This window comes from Bubalus kerabau, chromosome 16 (genome assembly GCF_029407905.1).
Source record: "Bubalus kerabau isolate K-KA32 ecotype Philippines breed swamp buffalo chromosome 16, PCC_UOA_SB_1v2, whole genome shotgun sequence".
Classification (NCBI taxonomy): Eukaryota; Metazoa; Chordata; class Mammalia; order Artiodactyla; family Bovidae; genus Bubalus; species Bubalus kerabau.
In genome coordinates, this window is record NC_073639.1 from 10,792,886 (window position 1) to 10,819,758 (window position 26,873).

Sequence of the window (26,873 nt, forward strand, 5' to 3'; positions counted from 1 at the left end):
CGTTCTTAAGGATGAGATTAGAGAAGTGACTAGGGCAAATGTATATTATCAGCAGATCATTGAGGTACTTTAAAGTCTTATTGATATTGCTAGACCCACAGTTGCCTAACAAATTCCTTATTCCTCAGCCTTATGACATGCGATCTCACTAATACTGGAGGTTTCACTGGAAGCCCTAGTAAAGGACGGTCCTCAGACTTCCCTGGTGGTCTCCAAGCTAAGATTCTGTGCTTCCACTCCAGGGAACACATGCTTGATCCCTGGTTCAGGAATTAAGATCCCATGATGCCATGCGGCTCAGCCAAAGTAAAGAAGGGAGGATCCTCTGCAGGGCCCTTGCAGCCTGCTGCTGTCGCGTCGTGAAACCAGGGGGAAGCCAGGTGGCCTGGACTACAGTGGCCTCTGCAGCAGGGCCTCACAAGGCCCTGCAGTCTTGTCCACAGAGATACTGAATAGACTTTGGGTAGTGATCCCAAAAGATTAAGGTACTTTGAGGAGGGTTTTTTAAGAAGCCTAAAGCCTAACCTTAATCTTAAACAGAATACTTGCATGATCCTGTTTCCACATCCACAGGTGGATTGTGCTCAGAGGAGAGTACCCAGGGCAATACTGTGGTATTGGGCCAGACGCTGTCAGAAGAGTTGTTAGGCAATGGGAAATTCTCCATCATTGGAGATACTCAGAGGGAATTAGAGTATCCAGGAGTGACTGGACAAGATGAGACTTAAGACAGTGGGTACCCACATAAGGTTTACACCTGTCTACAACAAAATGAGGAAAACAGCGATGGCTAGGGATGTGGAGGCTTTAGGGGAGTCATGGAGAAAGGTGGGCATGCTGAGATATGTCAGTATAAGGTTGCTAACTTTTCTGTTTTGTGATGGAGTTTACTATCTTCTGAGAATTTCTTTTTCATATTAAAATGTCATTTCCATTATAAAATATTACTAGTAAATGATACATATTTCTTATGCAAAATTATAATTGGTAACCCTATATGTTTCTTTCTCTCTTTTTAATTTCTTGGTCCATAAAATCCAAATGTTTAGAAACTGTTGCCCTAGTCCTTTTCAATCTTGAGAATCAATGGCTCAAAATTAATTCCTTTTATCCTCAAGTATAATGTTACTGCAAGTGAACCCTCTGGATTCAGACTTCAGTTTTGGCCTTCATTTAGGTTGTCAGTATAATCATCCAGAAAATAGGTTGTCTTCAGGCATTTTTACAAATGCCTGACTGTAAGCGAGATAGTTCTAGAGTCTTTTAGTTAAGGGATGCTGTACCATTTTAAGTATTGTTGATCATTAATATTTTATTCAATATCCACAGAATATTAGTAAATAAAACTTTTTTTAAATTGTCCTAGCTCTCAGAAAACAGATGTGGCATATATGTATGTATGAATCAGAGCTAAGAAAAATAGTTTTACAATACAGTATACTAATGCATATATATGGAATTTAGAAAGATGGTAACAATAACCCTGTATACAAGACAGCAAAAGAGACACTGATGTATAGAATAGTCTTTTGGACTCTGTGGGAGAGGGAGAGGGTGGGATGATTTGGGAGAATGGCATTGAAATACATATAATATCATATATGCAATGAGTCGCCAGTCCAGGTTCGATGCACGATACTGGATGCTTGGGGCTGGTGCACTGGGATGACCCAGAGGGATGGTATGGGGAGAGAGAAGGGAGGAGGGTTCAGGATGGGGAACACATGTATACCTGTGGCGGATTCATTTCGATATTTGGCAAAACCAATACAATGTTGTAAAGTTTAAAAATAAAATAAAATTAAAAAAAAAATAAGCACACACACAAAAAAGAAAAATAGTTTTAGTCAAGGATTATAATTTAGGAACCAGAAGGAACTTATAACAGAAACTTTAAATGCCAAAATTTTTACATATTTTAGCAGAGTAAACTAAATTAATGACATTAGATTGTCAGCATTTTCCATTAAGAATGGCCTTAAATCAAACCAGTTTTCCAAAGGGCAGTATCCTAGGGCTACAAATAAATCCATTTAACCTGATAAAGATATCCTTAAAAGTAGCCAGGGTATTCTTGGACCATTACAGAATCTTAAACTCAGGTTCCAGGAAATGGCTAGAAACCGTAAAGAAAATAGTTTCAGGAGATAATTTCAAAACTTACATCTTCATCTGTTGAGATAGTATAATTCACACAGGAGTAAGACACCCAGCCCTTTGACTAGCCCAGGGAAGACAGTCGCGTGCTGAGTCAGCGACAGGGAGAATGCAGTGTGATACTAAGGCCGTGGAGGAGTGGACTGCGCCGAACGGTAGGGGAGAATGCCATTATGTGGAAGAACAGATGTAGAGCACAAAATGCTCAGGAGGCTGAGAAAAGGCCATTTTAGTAAAAACCTGTCTAAGTAGAAAGGTAGACTGTGTAATGTGGTGACCGCATGCCTAGTGGTTAACATTAGGTTATCCATTATGATTCCTGGATAGGCCCTGGAATCACTCTAGATTCGAATCCCCTTCCTACCACTCACTGACATGCAGCCCTGAGCAAGTCACGTAATCCCTCGGAGTTTCAGTTTCCTTTTCTATAAAATAAGGAAATCTATAAAAATATTTCTCAAAAATGGGGAAATAATAGTACCACTTCTAGGACTGCAGTATTGTTTAAATGAGTTAATTTTCACTATTCTTAGTTTGATAACAAATAAAAATAAAATATGAGTGAGTTCCCATAAAGCACACAGAAAAGGACGAGGCACACATACAGTGAGCATGCAGCCCTCTCGCCACCAAGTCTTTGCGCGTCGCCCGGAATGAGGCCTCCCCAGACTGCCGACGCGGTGGCAGCTCACACTTTCTGCCCTCCTCTGCCGGCTGTTATTCGTCTCCCAACTCTGGAGTAAGGTCTTTCTTCATTGCTGTATCCATAGTGCCCAGAAGTGTCTGACATGTAGTGGGTGTCTGATAAATAATTGTTACTGGGGAAAAAATTTCTATATATATACTATGTTAGCTGGTATTTCTATTTATTAAATAATAATTTTAGATTAGGAGTGGTGAATTTGAGGGGCACAAAATACAACCTGGAAATGCAACAAAGTCGACAGTGACAGAGGAATGGGGTTTGAGGAAAAGAAGCAGCTTAACACATGTACACTCAGCAGAAACTTAATAATTAGTTTCAATTCCTGTTTTTCTACAGGCTGGAGACATAATAACAGAGCTGGAATCTGTCGATGATGACTGGATGAGTGGAGAACTGATGGGAAAATCTGGAATATTTCCCAAAACGTACATTCAGTTTTTACAAGTTAGCTAAAGGTGATGCTTGACTGTGCTCCTTGGCACAGAAACTCACTTGAACTCTCACTTTGACTATCAGATATGTTTTTGCACTATTTTTTTAAATGGAAAGAAATATTGATGCTGTATACGGTATACTAGAATTTTCTGAAAGCAGAAGACATCTTGATTTTGTAGTTAGCTTTCACTCACATTAGAAGCGTGCGCATGGAACCCATGCGCACATTTTCACCAGGGAGGACATCAAGCAGGAGCAAGGCAGGCAGCCCCTCCCCCGGCAGAGCGTCTGGAGACAGGGCTGCACTGGGACACTTAGAAGCGAACACTGCACTTGGACGTCTGTGTTCATCAGCGCAAGTAAAGTATCCGTGCTTCTTCAATTTTCACTTCAGTTATAAAGAGGACATTTGTTATTCTACATGCTGTAACTCTCAGGCGATGGTTGGTAACCTAAATTTCATTTTTGACATTCAAATTAATTCTAACAGCTTGAGAGCATTATCCTTATGACCAGGGCAAAGCCTTGTTTCAGAAGGGAGTAGTTCATTGACCAGTGGAGCCTTGGTGAGCACGTGGTGAGTCAGCTCACAGTCACCAAATGCTCCTGTGTTGCCAGATGTTTTCCCGTTGTCCCAGAGTCTGAAAGTGGTTAAAATTTGATGCATAAGAACCAAAACCACCCTGAAAAGCCTTGCTAATAGAACTAACTCTTTCACATACCTGCAGTACTTCTTTCTTTCCTCTGTGTATACTTTATGTTAACAGGGTTATTATAAAGCACATTTTCTGATTCTGTAATCATTCTTTTGACAATTACTGGTACTCAAAGAAAAATTCATTTTCTTTGTGTTACCCCAGTAATACATAAAAGCTGTGTCTTGTTACAGTGGTACATTATGAATCACATATATATATCTCAGAATACAGAGCAACTGTTAAGATGGAAAACAATGCCAAACCCGCAGCTCATTCTTCCAAATATAACCAGAGCTAAAAATAATTTGAGAATCTGAAGGCTAATACTTTCGGGGTTTTTTTTCCCCCCCAGCTCATCCCTGCAGTTTTTAGAGTAAATAAAATACCACTTTCCTGCTCTCCATTGTTATGCACTCCAGGCTTAAGATGAAAGTCTTAAAGCTAAAAAGTGGTTCATTGTGAAACTGAATCAATTACACCTTATCGGCTGAAGCCAAATATATTGGTTGAAGACAATCTTTCAAACAGATCAATGGAATAGAATTTCATTGGAAATGTAAAACACTTTCCCAACAATGTTCATAACTTTCTTCTGTTTTTGAGAAGAGTTTCATATGCTGGGCCACTTTTTTGCTTATGTTGTTGTTTCCATTGTCCAAAAAGTTAGGCAGTTAAGTGATGAAACCATTATGTGAATACCATTTGGGGTTCTGTACCAGAGGAGAGACTTACCTTGTCTTTGACTAAAGACTGTCATTTTCCAGTATATGGTTACAGTTGATTTCAGGGTATGGGAGCTGTTTTTTTTTTTTTTTTTAATGTTTTGGGTATAGAAGATGGAATAAAGAAAACTGGTCAAATATCACTCAAGAGTAATTTCATAAGAAATGGATGGCTTAAAGCATTGTCTCAACTAAATTCCTATTTGCAGCAAGCTTGTATAACAGCAGGAAGGTGAGACTCGGGGGGGACTGGGATAGGGCATGAGGTATATTTCTTTGCCTGTGTAATCTTAACATCTTACATCAAAAATCATGAAAACTTAGCATTATTGGAGAAAAATATTCCTCTTAAATTTTGGCCTCTGTCAGCAGAATGATAAGTGCAATAGGTGTGTATCTACTTGACACTATAATAAACTGAACTGAACTTTCCAAGTCCATTTCTCTTACATACTAGACTGAGGTTTTTGAGAATGGAGATGATATCTTATCTTTTTATCTCTAGCCGTTTGCACCATATAGGCTCAATAGAGGCTTGCTGGTGGGTTGGTTGGCTGGCTGGAGGGACAGGGATAACTTTCATGTAATAGTGATACTATTTTGGAGCCACTATGATCCAAATATCTTTCCTCTTTAATTTACTGACAAAAAACTTTGTTGAAACAAAACTTGCAGTTATATGTCTTCCACTCCATCATGCTACATTTTTTGTCATTTATTACCTACTCAGCTGATGAGAAGTAAAAAGGTAGCATGGTGTAAGTTTTCACAGGTACTTTCTTATTCTGTATATTGATTGAACATGACTTTTATACTCAGTGAATCTCATAGTGGAGAAATAGAAATGTATTCTTGCTCTTTTCAGGAATTTTAGTTGAAAACCTAATATTGTTCATCCAAGCCACTGCAAACTAGGATCTCCAAATCCTTTTTCTTTGGTGGGTTAAACTAGAGAAGTCATTTAATATGTTATTCTTACCCTTTTGAACACTAAAAGACCGCAGATTTCTTTATAAGATGCTCTAGCTTATATGACTGAGGGGGTGGTTAATGTCATTTGTGCTCATGGGAATCACAGGTTTTTAACAGTCTGAAATATTCATTATGAAAAAGATCAGTACATTTATCAGAATTTGTTAGAACTGGCATTTGAAAAAAAATTTATTTTTCTACAGGGTTGTTATGCATCAATACTCTTAACAATAATTGTTTAGTTTTTGTTCAGCTTCTTAAGCTTAGATAAATATGCCCAGAGAAATACTGATGAAATAGGCTAATTACAAAGAGATATTTGGTATTAATATAATCATTAGTGGTATATTCCTTTTAATTAGTATCAAATGTAACTGGACAATATGATTCATAATTCAGTGCTATTTTGAATGTCATTAATTGAATCCTTAGCAGTGAATTTTTTCAGAACTTAATAGGAAATAATTTTCTAACCTACTCCTTTATACTTCACTGTAATTATGGGGTAGAGGGGAAATAGAAAGCCTAACTCAGAACACCACCACCATCTAGGGGCCTTTTACCTAATTGCAGTCTCATCCTGTTAAACCACAGAAGTCTGCAGGTCAGAGCTCAACCTGCAGGGGTTAAATGATTTGCCTAAGGTCATACAGGTATGGCAGAGCCTAAAGCAAAACCTATCTACTGAGTCCTGATTCAGAATTTTTTATATTTGTTGTGCTAAAGTGATACATTTCTTTTTAGTAGTTAAACAAGTAGAATTGGTTTATTATACAAAAGACTATAACTTCTTGAATATAATACTTATGACTAGAATAAGTTACAGAGAGTAAAACCTTGAATTTCTTTCTTTGAAGAAGAAATAAAGATTTGTGCTGGGCTTCTCAATTTTTATGTAGGCTATTTATATTGATGTTACCTAAAAACTCAAACATGGACTGATCCATTAATGGGGACTCCTTTTTCTGTGTAATAGGAAGCATTTGAATGCCTGGAACGTCAGATCTTGAAAAGATCTGCGTCTGTAGGGCTGTGCTCTTGGCAATAGCAGAGCAGTCTTAAACTGAGATTTTTACATACATGGAGCACAAAACGTTGTTTTAGTATTTTGGATTCTAATAGATCAACTTGATTGCTTATAACTTATAAACTCAATTGCTTATAAACGTATAATAAGTTTATATTTGAGTCTGGGCCACATTCTGGATTTATTTTTAAGGAATCCTAATTGTATGTATACCATGGATTATTTATCTTCAAATACTACAAATTAGGCAATAACTCAATTAAATTTTTTTCAGGAGAATAATTCAGATTCATTATTCAGAAAGGAGAATTACCCACTGGTTTTCTGTCCTCTTTTTTAAAAATTAATGTATGTATCGGCTGTGCTGAGTCTTTGTTGTTGCCCACAGGCTTTCTCCAGTTGCAGCAAGCAGGGGCCACTCTTCGTTGAGGTGCATGGGCTTCTCACTGCAGTGGCTTCTCTTGCTGTGGACTACAGACTGCAGGCGCACAGGCTCAGCGCTGGTGGCTCCCGGGCTCCAAGTGCGGGCTCAGCAGCGGTGCCTCCCAGGCTCAGAGTTGTGGCTCCCGGGCTCCGAGTGCGGGCTCAGCAGTTGTGGTGCAGGGGCCTGGTTGCCCCAAGGCATGTGGGTTCTTCCTTGGACCAGGGATCAAACCTGTGTCTCCTGCATTGGCAGGTGGATTCTTCCTCACTGGAGCACCAGGGAAGCCTCTGTCTCTCTTTTTTTAGCAGGAATTGACTGACAATCTTAATGTATTGGAAGTCCTAGCTACAGCAATCAGAAATAAATAAATAAAAATAAATTTTAAAAAGACATAAAAGAAACCCAAATTAGAAAGGAAAAAAGTAAACCTGTCTGCAGATGACATGATTTTATATATGAAAAATCATTAAAAGACAACCAAAAATGTGTTAGGACTAATACATGAAATCAGTTAAGTTGCAGGATACAAAATTAATATTACAGAAATCTGTTGTATTTCAATAGATGAATAATGAACTATCAGAGAAATTAAGAAAACAATCCTATTTGCAGTTGCATCAAGAGGAATAAAATACCTAGGAAAAAAAATCTAACCAAAGAGGTAAAAGACTTATAGTCTGGAAACTATAAGACATTGATGGCAGAAAATGACAACACAAATTGAAATATATACCATGCTCACAGATTGGAAGAACTCATATTGTTAAAATGACCATACAATCCAAGACAATCTGCAGATTCAGCACAATCCCTATCAAAATACCAAAGGCATCTTTCACAGAGCTAGAAAAAAATAATTCTAAAATTTGTATGTAAACACAAAATACTCTAATCAAAATAATCTGGAGAAAGAACAAAGCTAGAGCTTTAACACTCCCCAATTTCAAACTACTTTCAAAGCTACAGTCATCAAAACAGTATGGAATTGGCACAAAAACAGACACATAGGTCAATGGAACAGAACAGACAGCCCAGAAATAAACCCACACTTAAGTGGACGATTAAGTCAAAGTAAGCAACAATACAATGGGGAAAAGATAACGTCTTCAATAAATAGTGTCAGGAAACCTGGACTACGTTCTCACTCCGTACACAAAAATAAATTCAAAATGGATTAAAGACCTAAATGTGAGACCTGACACCATAAAACTTCTCTTAGAAGAAAACAGAGATGGTACACTCTTTGATGTTGGTCTTAGCAGTATTTTTTTGGATGCATCTCCTCAAGCGAGGGAAATAAAAGCCAAAATAAATGGGACCACATCAATCTAAAAAGCTTTTGCACAGCAAAGGAAACCATGAACAACACAAAAAGGCAGCCTACTGAATGGGAAAATAATTCAAAATATCTGGTCCTTACCAGAGACAGTAAGGACCTAACAGAAGCAGAAGAGAATAAGAAGAGGTGGCAAGAATACACAGAACTATATAAAAAAGGTCTTAATGACTGGATAACCTGGCTTATCCCAGTCTAGTGGTCACTAATCTAGAGCCAGACATTATGGAGTGTGAAGTCAAGTGGGCCTGAGGAAGGGTTACTACGAACAAAGCTAGTGGAGGTGATGGAATTCCAGCTGAGCTATTTCAAATCCTAAAAGATGATGCTGTTAAAGTGCTGCACTCAATATGCCAGCAAATTTGGAAAACTCTGCTGATGCCACAGGACTGGGAAAGGACAGTTTTCATTCCAGTCCCAAAGAAGGGCATTGCCAAAGAATGTTCAAACTACCAGACAATTGCACTCATATTCCATGCTAGTAAGGTTATGCTCAAAGTCCTTCAAGCAAGGCTTCAACAGTACATGTACCGAGAACTTTCAGATGTACAAGCTGGATTTAGAAAAGGCAGAGGAACCAGAGATCAAATTGCCAACATTCGTTGGCTCATAGAGCAAGGGAATTCCAAAAAAAATATACTGCTTCATTGATTGCACTAAAGCTTTTAACTGTGTGGATCACAAGCTATGGAAAATCCTTAAAGAGATGGGAATATCCCTGTCTCCTGAGAAACCTGTATGCATGTCAAGAAGCAACAGTTAAAACCTTACATGGAACAACAGACTTGTGCAAAATTGGGAAAGGAGTACAACAAGGTTGTATATTGTCACTGTTTTACATCATGCAAAATGCCAGGCTGGATGAATCACAAACTGGAATCAAAATTGCCAGGAGGAATATCAACTTCAGATATGAGGATGATGCCACTCTAGTGGCAGAAAGCAAAGGGGAACTAAAGAACCTCTTGATGAGGGTGAAAGAGGAGAGTGAAAAAGCTGGCTTGAAATTTAACATTAAGAAAACTAAGATCATGGTATCTGATCACATCACTTCATAGCAAATAGAAGGACAAAAAGTAGAAGCAGTGACAGCTTTTCTTTTCTTGGGCTCTGAAATCACTATGAACGGTGACTGCAGCCATGAAACTTGAAGACACTTGCTTCTTGGAAGGAAAACTATGACAAACCTAGACAGTGTATTAAGAAGCAGACACACCCCTTTGCCAACAAACGTCTGTACAGTCAAAGCTATGGTTATATCAGTAGTTGTGTACAGATGTGAGAGTTGGACAATAAAAAAGGCTGAACACTGATGAACTGATGGTTTCAAATTCTAGTTCTGGAGAAGACTACTGAAAGTCCTGTGGACTTCCAAGGATATAAAACCAATCAATCCTAAAGGAAGTCAACCCTGAATATTCATTGGAAGGACAGATGCTAAACCTGAAGCTCCAATACTTTGGCCACCTGATGTGAAGAGCCAGCTTATTGGAAAAGACCCTGATGCTGGGAAAGATTGAAAGCCAAAGGAGAAAAGGGCGGCAGAGGATGAGATGATTAGATAGCATCACTGACTCAATGGACATGAACTTGAGCCAACTCCAGGAGATAGTGGAGGACAGGGAAGCCTGGCATGTGACCATGGGGTTGCAAAGAGTTGGACACGACTTAGCTACTGATCAACAACAGCATTCAAAACATATACAGAACTCATACAACACATCAAACAAATAAGCCAACTTTTAAATGGGCAGAGGATCTGAATAGACATTTTCCCAAAGAAGATATACAGATGGCCAACAGACACATGCAAAGATGCTCAGCATCACTAATTGTTCAATTCAGTTCAGTTCAGTCGCTCAGTCATGTCCAACTCTTTGCAACTGCATGGACTGCAGCACGCCAGGCCTCCCTGTCCATCACCAACTCCCAGAGTTTACCCAAACTCATGTCCATCAAGTCGTGATGCCATCTAGCTATCTCATCCTCGGTCATCCCCTTCTCCTCCTGCCCTCAATCTTTTCCAGCATCAGGGTCTTTTCAAATGAGTCAGCTCTTCATATCAGGTGGCCAAAGTATTGGAGTTTAAGCTTCAACATCAGTCCTTCCAATGAACACACAGGACCAATCTCCTTTAGGATGGACTGGGTGGATCTCCTTGCAGTCCAAGGGACTCTCAAGAGTCTTCTCCAACACCACAGTTCAAAAGCATCAATTCTTCTGCACTCAGCTTTCTTTATAGTCCAACTCTCACATCCATACATAAGTACTGGAAAAACAATAGCCTTGACTAGATGGGACCTTTGTTGGCAAAGCAACGTCTCTGCTTTTTAATATGCTGTCTAGGTTGGTCCTAACTTTCCTTCCAAGGAGTAAGCGTCTTTTAATTTCATGGCTGCAGTCACCATCTGCAGTGATTTTGGAGCCCCCAAAAATAAAGTCTGACACTGTTTCCCCATCTATTTCCCATGAAGTGATGGGACCGGATGCCATGATCTTAGTTTTCTGAATGTTGAGCTTTGAGCCAACTTTTTCACTCTCCTCTTTCACTTTCATCAAGAGGCTCTTTAGCTCTTCTTCACTGTCTGCCAAGAGAGTGGTGTCATCTGCATATCTGAGGTTATTGATATTTCTCCCATCAATCTTGATTCTGGCTTGTGCTTCATCCAGCCCAGCGTTTCTGATGAAACGCTGTTAGGGAGATGCATATCAAATTGTTAGGGAAATGCATATCAAAACCACACCTCATGCCTGTCAGAATGGCTTTGATCAAAAAGACAAATAGGTTTTGGGAATGTGGAGAAAAGGAAACCCTCATTCATTGCTGATAGGATTGTCAGTAGGTTCAGCCACTATGAAAACAGTATGAAGTTTCCTGAAAACTTCTGAAAACAGAACTGCTGTATAATCTAGGTATTTACGAATTTGAAAAGATATATGCACCAGTGTTCATTGCAGCATTTTTACAATAGAGGACTGATAAAGAAGATGTGGTGTGTGTGTGTGTGTGTGTGTGTGTGTGTGTGTATGTATAGTGGAATATTAGACATTAAAAAATCTTGCTATTTGTGGCAACATGGATGGATCTAGAGGGTATTATGCTAAGTGAAATAAGTCAGAGAGAAAGAAACATATGGTTTTAAGTGGAATATAAGAAACAAAACCACAGAGACTTACAGACACAAACTAGTTTTCTGTGGTTTCCCAGGAGGGGTGGAGCAGAATAGGTGAAGGAGATTAAAGGGTACACACCTCCAGTTATAAAGTAGATAAACCAATGTAATATACAGCATAAGGAATATGGTCACTATTGTAATAACTTTGGGGGGATAGTAACTTATTGTGATTTCATAATATATGCAAATATCAAATCACTATGTAATACCCCTGGCTGTAATATTAAATATTTCCATTGTAAAAAAGCATGTGATCAGCCAGTTTTAATCAAGATTGTGTTATTCTGGGTACATTTGTACATGTTTGCAGTTGGGAGCTACTGTTGATGGCACCAGGCACAGGACAACCATGTCTATATTAATTTTCCTGTTTATGACAAGCCCAGTGGCAAGTCAGATTGTTAGCTGCAACTGCCACTTGATCCCAGGTGGTTCAGTGGGTAAACAGTCTGCTTGCAATGCAGAAAATGCAGGAGATGTGGGTTCGACCCCTGGGTTGGAAAGATCCCCTGGAAAAGGAAATGGCAACCGACTCCAGTATTTTTGCCTGGTAAATCCCATGGACAGAGAAACCTGGTGGGCTACAGTCCATGGGGTCACAAAGAGTCAGACATGACTTAGCAACTGAGCAGGCATGCAAGCCACTTGATCCAGACAGAAATTTTGGATCAAGGGTGAGCGAGTGAAAGTCACTCAGTCATGTCCGACTCTTTGCAACCCCATGGACTGTCCATGGAATTCTCCAGGCCAGAATGCTGGAGTGGGTAGCCTTTCCCTTCTCCAGGAGATCGTCCCAACCCAGAGATCAAACCCAGGTCTCCCACATTGCAGGTGGATTCTTTACCAGCTGAACCACCAGGGAAGCCCAAGAACACTGGAGTGGTAGCCTATACCTTTTCCAGGGGATCTTCCCAACTCAGGAATCAAACCAGGGTCTCCCGCATTGCAGGCGGATTGTTTACCAACTGAGCTATCAGGGAAGCCCTGGATCAAGGGTCAGTTCAGTTCAGTCACTCAGTCGTCTCTGACTCTTTGCGACCCCATGAATTGCAGCATTCCAGGCCTCCCTGTCCATCACCAACTCCCGGAGTTCACTCAAACTCATGTCCATCAAGTCGGTGATGCCATCCAGCCATCTCATCCTCTGTTGTCTCCTTCTCCTACTGCCCCCAATACTTCCCAGCATCAGAGTCTTTTCCATATGAGTCAACTCTTCGCATGAGGTGGCCAAAGTACTGGAGTTTTAGCTTTAGCACCATTCCTTCCAAAGAACACCCAGGACTGATCTCGTTTAGAATGGACTGGTTGGATCTTCTTGCAGTCCAAGGGACTCTCAAGAGTCTTCTCCAACAAAGAAAAGACTTTCCAAACTCTCCAACAAGTTCAAAAGCATCAATTATTTGGCGCTCAGCCTTCTTCACAGTACAACTCTCACATCCATACATGACTACTGGAAAAACCATAGCCTTGACTAGATGGACCTTTGTTGGCAAAGTAAGGTCTCTGCTTTTCAATATGCTATCTAGGTTGGTCATAACTTTTCTTCCAAGGAGTAAGCGTCTTTTAATTTCATGGCTGCAGTCACCATCTGCAGTGATTTTGGAGCCCCAAAAAATAAAGTCTGACACTGTTTCCCCATCTATTTCCCATGAAGTGATGGGACCGGATGCCATGATCTTCGTTTTCTGAATGTTGAGCTTTAAGCCAGCTTTTTCACTCTCCTCTTTCACTTTCATCAAGAGGCTTTTGAGTTCCTCTTCACTTTCTGCCATAAGGGTGGTGTCATCTGCATATCTGAGGTTATTGATATTTCTCCTGGCAATCTTGATTCCAGCTTGTGCTTCTTCCAGCCCGTTTCTCATGATGTACTCTGCATGTAAGTAAGCAGGGTGACACTATACAGCCTTGCCATACCCCTTTTGCTATTTGGAACCAGTCTGTTGTTCCATGTCCAGTTCTAACTGTTGCTTCCTGACCTGCATATAGGTTTCTCAAGAGGCTGGTCAGGTGGTCTGGTATTCCCATCTCTAAGAATTTTCCACAGTTTATTGTGATCCACACAGTCAAAGGCTTTGGCATAGTCAATAAAGCAGAAGTAGATGTTTTTCTGGAACTCTCTTGCTTTTTCGATAATCCAGCGGACATTGGCAATTTGATCTCTGGTTCCTCTGCCTTTTGTAAAACCAGCTTGAACATCAGGAAGTTCACGGTTCACATATTGTTGAAGGCTGGCTTGGAGAATTTTGAGCATTACTTTGCCAGCGTGTGAGATGAGTGCAATTGTGCGGTAGTTTGAGCATTCTTTGGCATTGCCTTTCTTTGGGATTGGAATGAAAACTGACCTTTTCCAGTCCAGTGGCCACTGCTGAGTTTTCCAAATTTGCTGGCATGTTGAGTGCTGCACTTTGACAGCATCTTTCAGGATTTGAAATAACTCAACTGGAATTCATCACCTCCACTAGCTTTGTTCGTAGTGATGCTTTCTAAGGCCCACTTAACTTCACATTCCAGGATGTCTGGCTCTAGGCTGGTGATCACACCATCATGATTATCTGGGTCGTGACACTCTTTCTTGTACCGTTCTTCTGTGTGTATTCTTGCTACTTCTTCTTAATATCTTCTGCTTGTTAGGTCCATACCATTTCTGTCCTTTATCAAGCCCATCTTTGCATGAAATGTTCCCTTGGTATCTCTAATTTTCTTGAAGAGATCTCTAGTCTTTCCCATTCTGTTGTTTTCCTCTATTTCTTAGCATTGATTGCTGAGGAAGGCTTTCTTATCTCTTCTTGCTATTCTTTGGAACTCTGCATTCTTTGGATCAAGGGTAGTGGTTCTCAATTGCAGGAAATTTTGTCCCACAGGACATTTGACAGTGTCTTAAAACATTTCTGTCACAAATTGGGGAAAGATGCTCCTGGCATCTAATGGGTAGAGGCCAGCAGTACTGCTAAACATCCCACATGGCACAGGACAGTCCCTCACAGCTATGAATTATCTGAAATATCAGTAGGCCCACAGTTGAGAAATGATGATCTCTGGACCAGAGTACATTAATTACTCCCCTTCCCTCCCTCATTTTCTTCCCAGGTGCCAAGGTTGTCTTCCCTCCACTGCCACAAAATCTGTACCTATAATTTCATATTTTCTCCAGGTATCCCTACTTTCACCCAGACTTTCTGTCTGATTATCACCCCTGAGGCAACCAAGATGAGATGATCCTTTTAGGAGCATTGCCATAGTCTGTGACCCAGTCAGGTATGTAGAAATGGAGGAGAGGAGTAGTCAGAAAGCTTTTTAATGCTCGGCTATGCTAAGCTATCCATGGAGAGCAGGCTGCTGTTAAATAAATATCAAATTTGCCAGGTGACCTTTGCGACAAAAAGTGCCCCGTAGACTGTAAGTGGTCCAGAAAACTAAGCACGTCCGTCATACATATGGCATTTTGGTTTCAAGTGCTGCAGCTGTGGAGCCAGTCAGCTGGTTGGACTGAGACAGCAATACTGTAACCTAAAAATGCCTCAGTAGAGCTGAGGCACCAGCAGCTGCCCAGAAAGGTGACCAAAGGACGGTGTAGTCTGTAGTAGTCAGCCTGTGTGATATGGCCCCAACCACCTCCAGACAAACCGACCAACCTGGCAGGAGTCTCGAGCCTGTCATGCACGAGGAAGATCTATTGTGTGCACAGCCCATGACAGTGGACATGGAGCCATGTATGAGGGCAGTCTGAGTGTTGGGTCATGTCAGAGAACTGGCCTTTTGCACATCCACCTGAGTAGGGCTTCCCTGGTGGCTCAGCTGGTAAAGAATCACTAAAGATTCATTGATGTTCAGCATTTTTTAGCAATAAAGTATTTTTAAATTAATGTAGGTTTTTTTTTTTAAAGACAGTGCTATTGTACCCTTAATAGATGATGTAACTTTTACATGCACTGGGAAAACAAAAAATTCCTGAGACTCTGTTGTATTATTCACTTTTTTGAGGTGGTCTTGAACCCAACTCACAGTATCTCAAGGTATGCCTATGCTGCATACCTGAGACTATTCTATCAGACTACTACCAAGAAGTATTTTATAAAATTATATGACTTTGAATAAACAAGAAATTATTTGGCTTTAGCCAAAACCAGAAAGTGACTTGCAAGGGAAAGAAAATTATCATCAGACTTGCATTAGCAATGCTTTATGCCAGAAGAAAATAGAAGTAATATAATTAAGATGCTCAAAAAGTAAGCTGAGGATTTTAGATCCAATACAAGTGACTTTCAGGTATAAAGCAAATGATAAACTATATTCAACATACAAGAACTCAGAAAATGAACTTCCTGAGCAATCAACCAAAAAAGAACCTTCAACAAAAAAACTATAGAGCAGCCAGCTTAAGGACTGAAGTGGGCACTACGAACATACCCCTGTAGCACTGATACTACGTAAGGGCTAAGGGAAAGCTCTGGCCAAGTGCGCAAGCAGTGTTTACACAGCACTTAGATGTCGTGGGCCATGCGCTAGGAACGTTTGAAACTGCTCAGTAAGTTTGTGGTGGTGGTATTTTAAGGCTTATGCATGCCATGTGGGATAATGGTGGGATATTCCCTCAGCCAGTGTGCCACTGAGGACCTCCTTGCCTTTCCCGACTGTGACAAGCCATTCTCCTTCCTTGGCCCGTGGCCCTTTCTCCATCCTTAGAGAGGATGCAGCAACACTGGGCAGTCCTCGCACTGTTACCACCACTTCTGCCTCAAACTTCTGCATTTAAGAACTTGTATAATTAGGCTCAGTCCAATAATCTAGCATACTCCCCTGGCAGTCTTTTCTGCTCTCAAGTAAACGGTGCTGCTCAACTGTCCACATTAAAGCAAAAGCCAGTTTCAAATCAAGAGTTAGTTTTGCTATTTCAGTCATGCCCTGACATAAAAGTCTTCAGTAACTCCTTTTTGAAGATTCAAAATGTATATCCCTGGTTACAAAACTGTTCTAGGTACAATCAAGTAGAGAAAGGCCATTTGTTAATATCTACATATCACATATATGATACTAAGTGGGAAACTTACAATCACCCCTTATAGTCTTTTTTATTATATGGATGTTAACCACCTTCATGGTGACCTATGGGAAGCTAACTTCAACACATCATCAGACCAAACCATTTTTTAAAAAACATTATTTTTGGAAGTGTTTTCACATGAACCCTCCTAAATGAGAACCATGCCAAGCCCTACTCAAGAGATGTAGCAAACTGGAGCTTCGTTGGGCGTATCTTACTAGTCCAGCATGAAGCAGCAAGCCACCACTTCTCCATTCCTGGTCCCCACCTTGAATGATCAGTCCATAGACTCATCTCCCAACTTCTACCTTGGAAAGGAAGCACCTGTCACTTCAGACCCAAACCTACAACTGGTTTCTACTGAAAACATGTGCTTCTTCAGTAAGGGAATGCCATTCATTCCTTTATTCAAATACTGAACTTCAATTCAAGGCACTGGAAAGTGTAGCAGTGAGCCAGACTCCACCCTCCTCCCCCCCAAAAAACTGTCCACATGGAATTTTCCTAGTAACCACAAGTTAAAACTATAGAAAAGTAACAGGGAAAGGACTGAAGGACAGGGTTTTTAATAGGATGAATGTATCAGCAGGATCTACTGATTAAGAGGTAAAAGCACACGTTTGGGGGCCATTTAGGTGAGGAATCTGAAATGCAGTACTTGGGTGCAATTTCAAAAGCAACAGAATGATCTTTGTTTGTTTCTAAGGCAAACCATTCGATGTCACAGTAATTCAAGTCTATGCACCAACCAATAATGCTGAAGAAGCTGAAGTTGAATGGTTCTATGCCTACACCACCTTCTAGAACTAACATTGAAAACCTATCCTTTTCATCATAGGGGACTAGAATGCAAAAGAAGGAAGTCAAGAGATAACCTGGAGTGAGTGACAGGCAAGTTTGGCCTCGGAGTACAAAATGAAGCAGGGCAAGGGCTAACTCTCTTAGCAAAGAGTTTTGCCAAGAGAATGCATGCATAGTCATAGCAAACATCCTCTTCCAACAACACAAGAGATGACTCTACACATGGACATCACCAGATGGTCAATACTGAAATCAGATTGATTATATTCTTTGCAGTCGAAGATGGAGACGCTCTATAGTCAGAGCAAAACCAGGAACTGACTGACTCAGATCATGAATTCCTTATTGCAAAATTCAGACTTAAATTGAAGAAAGTAGGGAAAACCACTAGACCCTTCAGGTATGACCTAAATCAAATCCCTTAGATTATACAGTGCAAGTGACAAATATTTTCAAGGGATTAGGTTCAACAGTCTTCCTAAGTGAACAATGCAAAAAAATAGAGGAAAACAATATAAGACTAGAGATCTCTTTAAGAAAATCAGATACCAAGGGAACATTTCATGCAAAGAGGAACACAATAAAGGACAGAAATGGTATGGACCTGACAGAAGCAGAAGATATTAACAAGGTGGCAAGAATACACAGAACTATACAAAAATCTGAATGACCCAGATAACCACGATGGTGTGATCACTCACGTAGAGCCAGACATCCTGGAGTGAGAAGAAATCAAGTGGGCCTTAGGAAGCATCACAAGGAACAAAACTAGTGGAGGCAATGGAATTCCAGCTGAGCTATTTAAAATCCTAAACAATGATGCTGTGAAAGTGCTGCACTCAATATGCCAACAAATATGAAAAAATCAGCAGTGGCCACTGGACTGGAAAAGGTCAGTTTTCATTCCAATCCCAAAGAAAGGCAATGCCAAAGAATGCTGAAACTACCACACAATTGCACTCATCTCACACGCTAGCAAAGTAATGCTCAAAATTCTCCAAGCCAGGCTTCAACAATACGTGAACCGTCAACTTCCAGATGTTCAAGCTGGATTTAGAAAAAGAGGAACCAGGGCAATCAAACTGCCAACATCCACTGGATCATAGAAAAAGCAAGACAATTCCAGAAAAACATCACAATTTCTGCTTCACTGACCATGCTAAAGCCTTTGACTGTATGGATCACAACAAATTGGAAAACTCTTCAAGAGATGGGAATACCAGACCACCTTACCTGTCTCCTAGGAAACCTGTATGCAGGTCAAGTTAGAAACAGACATGAAACAGCAAACTGGTTCCAAAATGGGAAAGGAGTACATCAAGGCTGTATATCATCACCCTGCTTACTTAACTTCTATGCAGAGTACATCATGTGACATCCCAGGCTAGATGAAGCACAAGCGGGAATCAACATTCCCAGGACAATTATCAATACCCTCAGAAATGTAAATGTCACCACCCTAATGGCAGAAAGCAAAGAGGAACTAAAGAGCCTCTGATGAAAGTGAAAGAGAAGAGTGAAAATATAGCTTAAAACGCAACATTCAAAAAACAAAAAAGGTCGTGGCAACTGGTCCCATCACTTCATGGCAAACAGATGGGGAAACAATGGAAAAAATGAAAGACTTTACTTTCTTGGGCTCCAAAATCACTGTAGATGGTGACTGCAGCCACGAAATTAAGACACTTGTTCCTTGGAAGAAAAGCTATGACAAACCTAGACAGCATATTAAAAAGCAAAGACATTACTTTACCAACAAAAGGTCCATGTAGTCAAAGCTATGGTTTTTCCCGTAGTTATGTATGGATTTGAGAGTTGGACCATAAAGAAGGCTAACACCAAAGAATTGATGCTTTTAAACTGGTGTTACAGAAAACTCTTGAAGAGTCCCTTGGACTAGGAGATCAAACCAGTCAATCCTAAAGGAAATGAATCCCAAATATTCATTAGGACTGATGCTGAAGCTCCAATACTTTGGCCACCTGATGTTAAGAGCCAGTTCATAAGACCCTGATGCTAGTCAAGATTGAAGGCAGAAGGGGATGACAGAGGAGATGGTTGGATGGCATCACCAACTCAATGGACATGAGTTTGAGCAAGCTCCAGGAGATGGTGAAAAACAGAGAAGCCTGGTGTACTGCAGTCTGTGGGGTTGCAAAAGAGTCGGATATGACTGAGAGGCTGAACACAACCAATTCCAAGCACAGGCTGGTAATGACTTCCTCCAAAGTGACAGAAATGGAGGCAGTAAGAAATGGTTCGATTCCAGATAGTTTCTTCATTAAAAACTTGTATTCTTGGCACTGAAAGCAGAGGCCTAACCACTGGACTGCCAGATTCCTTTTGAATGAACTGTGAATCATCAAAGATGACCAGAGGACTTACTTCTGTCTAAAACAGGATGGGGGGACTTCCCTGATATTTCAGTGGTTAAGAATCCTCTGTGCAATGCAGGCAACCTGGGTTCGATCCTGGTTGGGGAACTAAGATCCCATATGCCATGGAGCAACCAAGTCCATGCACCTCAATTACTGAGCCTGTATGCCATAGACCTGATGCAGCCAAATAAGTATTTTACTTAGAAAATAAATTGTAAAAAGTAAAATAGGATGGGTGAAGTTGTTCAGGAATACAATTTTAGACATGTTAATGCCTGTTGACATTAAATTGGAAGTTGGAGGGACAAACCTGGAGTTCAAAAAAGGTACAGACTAGAAGTAAAATTCTGAGTCAGTTTATTTAAAACCAAGAAATTGAGTAAGACTGTTTTTAGAAAGAATATTGGTAAACATGAAAGGCCTAGGGCCCTCCAACACTGAGGCCTGAGACAAACTAGCAAATAGTAGGTAGCAACATGGGGGGCAAACCTTTTTGAGGTCCAATTCCAGAATACAGTTAAGAAACACAGGAGAAAATCAACTGTCAATTATCACTGTTACAGAAGTAAAATGAAAGCTAAGGATGAACCACTGGCTTAGCAATGACATCTGTTAATTCTAACAGCAACAGCTTCCGTTAAGAGTGGGGTGTAAAAAAAAGTGTGAAAGAGAAAAAAGCCCAACTGCAATAGATTCAAGCAAGAAAAGTAAAATTATGTGCAAGAAATATGGCTAACTCTTTCAAGCTTTGCTATAAGCTTGAATAGGGATCTGGAAAGGCAGAGGACTTGCTTGTATGCTGAGACTGGCAGAGGAATAACGAAAAAGGTGAGAACTGATGGAGCCAAGAATAGAGGGTAGAATCTGATTCTTCTGTGTCTGACTCTGTGACCCCACAGACTGCAGCAAACCAAGCATCTCTGTCCTTCACTATCTTCCAGAGTTTGCAGGTTCATGTCCATTGAGTCAGTGACGGTATCTCATCTGCTGCCACCCCTTCTCCTTTTGCCCTCAGTCTTTCCCAACATGAGGCAGGGTGGAAACAACAGGAAATTCTGAGGTTCTTACTCTCAAGAAGCAAGGCCATCAGCTGAACTGAGAATGAGAAATTAGAGATTTGAGCGGAGAAGGTACAGAACAGAATGGGTGAGTGACCAGGAAACACTGGATAGCAGACAAATGCCCACCTAATAGGAGACCGATAACCTGTTTCTCTACTTGTCTAGCCAACTTCAGCTTGACCATAGCGGGGATTTACCTCTAGAGAACAGAAGACAGCATTTATGTTTTTAAAAGACAAACCCACAAAAACCTAAACGGCAATAAGCTCTTTCCATTGTGCGGTTTAGGACAGTGGTTCACAAAGGATGGTTCCTTGTCACCAGCGTCACCTGAAAATTTGCAAACTTGCAGACTTCATCCTAGATCTACAACATCAGAAATTCTGGGAGCAAGGCCCTGCGATGTTTTAATAAGCCTTTCAGAGATTTGAGAACCACCTTGGCTTCCCTGGTGGTTCAGATGGAAAAGACTCTGCCTCCAGTGCAGGAGACCTGGGCTCAGTCCTGGGTTGGGATTATCCCTAAAGGCTATGGCAACCCACTCCAGTATTCCTGCCAAGGAGTCCGATACGACTGAGTGACTTTTGCTTTCAAAACTTCAACCATGTAAAGAAAGGGTTTCCTTTTATTCACCATCTATAATACTTTCAGACCATTCCTGCTTAAAATAGATCTTACCCTTTCTCGGCTACTTAGTAACTAAATAAAATATACACAAAAGGTAAGAAAACTTCACCACAAATCAGAACATCTTAAACAAGCTGTCAGGTTATTTAAAAAGAATGATCAGGGAAAAAATACCACAAATAAGATCTTTTATTTGTCACCATTAAGAGTCTGCATTTTAAACCGATTCTTGGACTGGTGGCTCGTATCCATCAGCTCGTTCAACTTTAGCACCTGTCTCATCCCCAGTAGCTTTTCCAGAACTACTACCTTCACCATGTAGCTCCATGAGTTTTCCCACTAAAAAGAAGGAAAACACTGTTAGTTACAGCCTACCATATCTTAAAACATATTATCAGTACTCTATAATACTATACAGGGAAGACAGGAGGAAAAAAAGCAACATCTGGCCTCAAAAAAACAACAACACTTTTCTACACACAAAAAAACTTTTTCTACACAAACTACTTTCCTACACAATTTTCTCTCAGAAATCCTGTGACTTCACTTACATTCAAATTTGGGCTTCTTCAGCATTTTTACTTTTCTAACGAAGACATCATGGAGTGGATAAATAGATTGGCAAGCCTTTTCTATGTCTTTTCCAATGCTATCTGGAATCCTGCAAACCAGTAATGATAAGTTAGAATAAACCTACACTTCGTTTAATCCACAATTATCCTCATTCCGTTATTGCCCCTTCATAAGTGATGGTTAAATAATTTGAATTATACAGCTACTTAGTAGAAAAATCAGCAGTTGAGCCTTCTGAATCCAAGCGTTATACCTTTTCCAAACACAGGTCTAAGCAACTGCATGGGAACATCAGAAAAATGTTAAGTTTTATCATCGGACATCATATGGGACCAAAACATTTGTCATCATTTATTCCCATACTTAATTACGAAAGGTTTGTCAACTCAGTGTATTTTCTAAGGCAAAGGTGAGTCCTGAGATTCCAGTCTCACTAAATGCCCAAATGAGAAACCAAGTACCATTTACTGAACACTTAGCATGCTTTCATTTCAAGAAATGCAGCTACAGTTTCAGAGGATTTAAACAAAGTTTTGACCGCACCTTGTCTCACATGCTTTTCCTTATCTGACGGTTGTATTGTAAGGAAAACACTTACAATTTATTGACCACCTCTTTCAAGTCATTTGTCTGCACCTCTCGGGTCATGATTTCCATCATCTTCTTGCGGATCTGGCGCACCTGCTGGTGCTGGGCATAAGAGGTCTTCCGAATCTGATTGTTGCGCTTTTTAGTAAAACCCACACAGAACAGACGAAGCAAGTAACCATCGGTAGTCTTGACATCAACGTGAGCTTCAATCATGGTCTAGTGAAAAAATGACAGTCAGTTATACCAGACTTAAAGTTATCCATTTTTATCCCTCAAATTCCAATTTTAAAAAGGTGGAAGGTCAAGTATTCATTACACAATATCAAGTATAATATAAATATATATCAAATATAATATAAATTAAATGTAAATATTTAATTTACAGAGTTAATGTCCTTTAAGTGAGCTTACCAACAGTTATCTTGAATTCTTACTATCCTCCATATCTAATTTAAACAATGAGTCCTCTCGGCTGTCTTCCCCCCTCTCTTTCCTCCAGGTAGCTTCTCTAGCCTCATTGGCACTATGCAAAGAACCGCCTTTTACATACACATGCTAGCCTTTAACAATCTGCTCCTCCCCCAATCAATTTTTTAACTCTGCAAGGAAACAAAAAAATGGGTTCTAAGAGACTCTACTGACATCTAATGTAATAACATGAAACACGTATATTTTAAAATGTCCTTTATGTTCCAAACCAAAGCCACAATAAGGATTAAATATTCCATTTCATGGCTAAAACATAATTTTTAAAAATCCATAGTCAACACTACCTAAATACAGAAGATTTGCCCTTTGCATTTTCTAAATTGTATGCCTTACTTTAAAAAACTAATATAAACAGTGCTGCGATGAACATTGCAAAAGAGACACTGATGTATAGAACAGTCTTATGGACTCTGTGGGAGAGGGAGAGGGTGGGAAGATTTGGGAGAATGGCATTGAAACATGTAAAATATCATGTATGAAATGAGTTGCCAGTCCAGGTTCGATGCACGATACTGCATGCTTGGGGCTGGTGCACTGGGACGGCCCAGAGGGATGGAATGGGGAGGGAGGAGGGAGGAGGGTTCAGGATGGGGAACACATGTATACCTGTGGTGGATTCATTTTGATATTTGGCAAATCTAATACAGTTATGTAAAGTTTAAAAATAAAATAAAAAAAAAAAAAAAAAAAAAAAAAAACTAATATAATGCAATCATAGTGAAAAACCTTAAAATACTTCCAGAAATACAACTATAAAACCTTAGGGGAATGTCAGAAATGTAACGGTATAATCATTATGTCATTTGGGACCGAAACATTTTGTCATCATTCATTCCCACATAAAACATTCCCAAATGGTATCTCAACCAATGTCATTATTTCCTGTAGTTAAAACTAACTTGTAGCAATGCTTTCTGTTAACAAGTTCTGTACAAAGCATGTTTACATGGATCTTTTATTTTATCCTGATTCCATGAGCTAATGTTCTTACCTACATTTTACAGATTTTTAAAAAACCAAGGCTTAGCAAGCTGTAAGTTACTTTTTATACCAATAAAAGTCTGTCTAGTCAAAGCTATGGTTTTTCCAGTAGTCATGTATGGATGTGCGAGTGAGACCACAAAGGCGGCTGAATACCAAAGAATTGATGCTTTTGAACTGTGGTTTTGGAGAAGACTCTTAAAAGTCCCTTGGACTGCAAGGAGATCCAACCAGTCCATCCTAAAGGAAATCAATCCTGAATATTCATTGGAAGGACTGATGTTGAAGCTGAAACTCCAATACTTTGGCCACCTGATGTGAAGAACCGACTCATTGGAAAACAAGGGGACAGCAGAGGATGCGATGGTTGGGTGGCATCATTGACTCGATGGACATGAGTTTGAGCAAGCTCCAGGAGTTGGTGATGGACAGGGAAGCCTGGCGTGCTGCAGTCCACCAGATCACAAAGAGTTGGACAGGACTGGAGCCACTGGAATGGACTGAACTAAAAAGTTACTTTTCAGAGACTATAACTGGGAAAAGGAAACAAAATTCCAATCTGACTCCAGAGGCTCTGCCTCTCCTATTGTATAGTACAACAGATAAAACTAACTCAATAGCCCCTTTCACAATAAAACTCACAAGATTTTGAAGTTCAAAGGTGTTCTGAGGACAAGCAAAGCCTAAACTGCAAACCTGTGCTAATTCATGCAGCAAAAAAAACTTTGATGATAATCCAATATTAAATCCTGAACTCAGTTTAAGGGCTTCCTGGGTGGCTTATAGGTCAAGAATCCACCTGCAATGCAGGAGACACAGGTTGGATCTCTGGTTGGGAGGATCCCCTGGAGAAAGCAATGGCTCCCATTTCAACGTTCTTGCCTGGGAAATCCCATGGACGGGAGCTTTTCCAGCTCTAGTCCATGGGGTCACACAGAGAGTCTGGGGACAACTGAGTAACTAAGCCCCACCACCGCTGCTGTCGCTCAAGTTCACAAGTCCACACTCAATAGCAAGAAAGTATCACAGACTTAAAAAGAAATCTAAACCTCAACTGCACAGCATGCTCCTTCCCGACATTAAATCATGACATCTTTGGTCATGCACACTGCAGCACCATGCATTTTCTCCTCACCTGCCATTTTTTGACCATGGAGCACATTTTGTCACGGGTAAGATCCATACCATGAAAATTAGTCAGGCAGTTTTTGCCCTGAACATCCTCAGTAATTAGCTTGAATTTTCTAAATGCTACTTCATCATTCTGCAGATCAGCAAGACTCACTTCAAAAACACGACCTTTGAGGCCATCAGATGCGATTTCTATAACACAAGAATCAATTGTTAATGTTAGGAACAACATAAACAAAGCCAAGCCAGCTAAGTTAATGTTCAAGCATTAAGAAAATTATAAAGGCCTTTTGTTAACCAAATCCATATGGTTACCAATGACTTATTGACAGTGCTTATTGGAAGCTCAAAACTAACCATGCACGTTTTACTGGTAATTCTTAAAGTACCATCTTGCTTCCACAAGCACCATAGGACAAACAGTCCCCAGTGGGGCCAAAGTCGCAATCAAAAGCTGACATTTCCTTAAATATCCCACCACAGAAGGATAGTAAACCAAGATACACGCATGTCTCAATGGAAGAAAAACACAAACGGAGAATAAGATACTCACTGGTTCCTTGAGTTCTCGTGACCAATGTTTTCCCAATATTCCTTATGTTGAACATAGCTGGTGCTTTCACATCATACCAATCTTTTTTAGAAAATGGGTCAACCCTTGGATTTAAAAACATGCTTAAGTTTTAAAATCACGTAATTGTTTTGAACTTTCCTCATTCTAATTACTTTAAACAGCTAACTAAATTCCTCTCAGCGAGGTGAGGGACGCACACGTAAATCTACCTCTTCTCACCAGGTCCTTGTGCAGACCTGACACTCCAGTCAATTAATTATGCCACGATTAATTATGCCACGAACATATACCCTCTGCCCACATCATGGGTCCTTCCACCATACCAACACTGCCTCCGGACAAGTACTGTCGCTTCACTTTTACTGTTTCGTGAAGACACACCCTGGTAACCCGCACACTTTAGGACCTCGTGCTAGCTTAGAGGAAACTTCCAGCTTCCATCGGCCCAAGCAGCGGAGAGACGCGGGGTCCTGAGTGAACCACAAGTGTCTTTGACATCTCCAGATCTTAGAGAGGTATTATCCGTAAGATTTACGAAGCCCATGATCCCACAACTCCTGTCCGACTCGCGACAGAAATCTGACTCAAAAAGGACGCGCATTAGGCCCAGAAGGCCAGGGGGAAAAGAGTCAGCCCGCCTCAAAGCAGCACCGGCCTCCGCCGGGCCGCGATTCGCGGTTTACCAACCCCGCACGGCCATCGCAATCCAACTAGAATCCTCGCCATCCGGCTTACTCTGCGGCTCACAGACCGCTCGCCGACTCCGGTAGGGGTCCCCCAAAGCGGAGGCCGCGACAGTTGCCACTTACACTTTCTTCTTGGCTCCCTTTTTGCCTCCTTTCGTAAGGCGCTTGTTCTTGCCGACCGCCATGGTGCCGCTCAGAGAGCCAAAAGGGCGGAAGTGTAATTCGCGCGAGAACTTAGGCGTGCGGGGCGGGACGCGCTGTCTACGTGACCTTCGACATTACGCTCT

The 26,873-nt window shown here is 40.6% G+C and overlaps 2 protein-coding genes and 2 non-coding genes across 11 annotated transcripts in view; 1 reads left to right on the plus strand and 3 right to left on the minus strand.

Annotated features, from left to right (window-relative positions):
* Positions 1-5,156, plus strand: part of SH3D19 (SH3 domain containing 19) — a 194,748-nt gene extending 189,592 nt beyond the window's left edge. For all 8 annotated transcript variants that reach the window (XM_055550373.1, XM_055550374.1, XM_055550380.1 and 5 more), the window contains one exon: positions 3,200-5,156. In XM_055550373.1, coding sequence (XP_055406348.1) covers positions 3,200-3,316 — 117 coding nt within the window. In that variant the 3' untranslated portion in view covers positions 3,317-5,156. The remainder of the gene's footprint in view (positions 1-3,199) is intronic.
* A 16,576-nt stretch (positions 5,157-21,732) lies between these two features.
* On the minus strand, positions 21,733-26,873 carry RPS3A (ribosomal protein S3A). Its single transcript, XM_055550381.1, has 6 exons — positions 26,710-26,873; positions 25,880-25,983; positions 25,331-25,518; positions 22,733-22,941; positions 22,113-22,222; positions 21,733-21,900 (listed from the first exon to the last, which is right to left on the minus strand). Exons 1-6 carry the CDS (start codon positions 26,769-26,771, stop codon positions 21,779-21,781), a joined length of 795 nt encoding a protein of 264 aa, XP_055406356.1. The 5' UTR covers positions 26,772-26,873; the 3' UTR covers positions 21,733-21,778.
* LOC129630489 (small nucleolar RNA SNORD73) lies at positions 22,422-22,490 on the minus strand. The gene has a single exon (XR_008703740.1). It is a non-coding gene; the product is annotated as a small nucleolar RNA SNORD73 (small nucleolar RNA).
* LOC129630488 (small nucleolar RNA SNORD73) lies at positions 23,982-24,048 on the minus strand. The gene has a single exon (XR_008703739.1). It is a non-coding gene; the product is annotated as a small nucleolar RNA SNORD73 (small nucleolar RNA).

Coding starts and splice junctions, on each gene's coding strand:
- RPS3A (XM_055550381.1), bottom strand. CDS start 26,771: ATGGCGGTCGGCAAGAACAAGCGCCTTACGAAAGGAGGCAAAAAGGGA. Junction 25,984..26,709: donor AAGGGAGCCAAGAAGAAAGT/GTAAGTGGCAAC, acceptor TTTAAATCCAAG/GGTTGACCCATTTTCTAAAA. Junction 21,901..22,112: donor GAAGAAGCCCAAATTTGAAT/GTAAGTGAAGTC, acceptor CCTTCTTTTTAG/TGGGAAAACTCATGGAGCTA.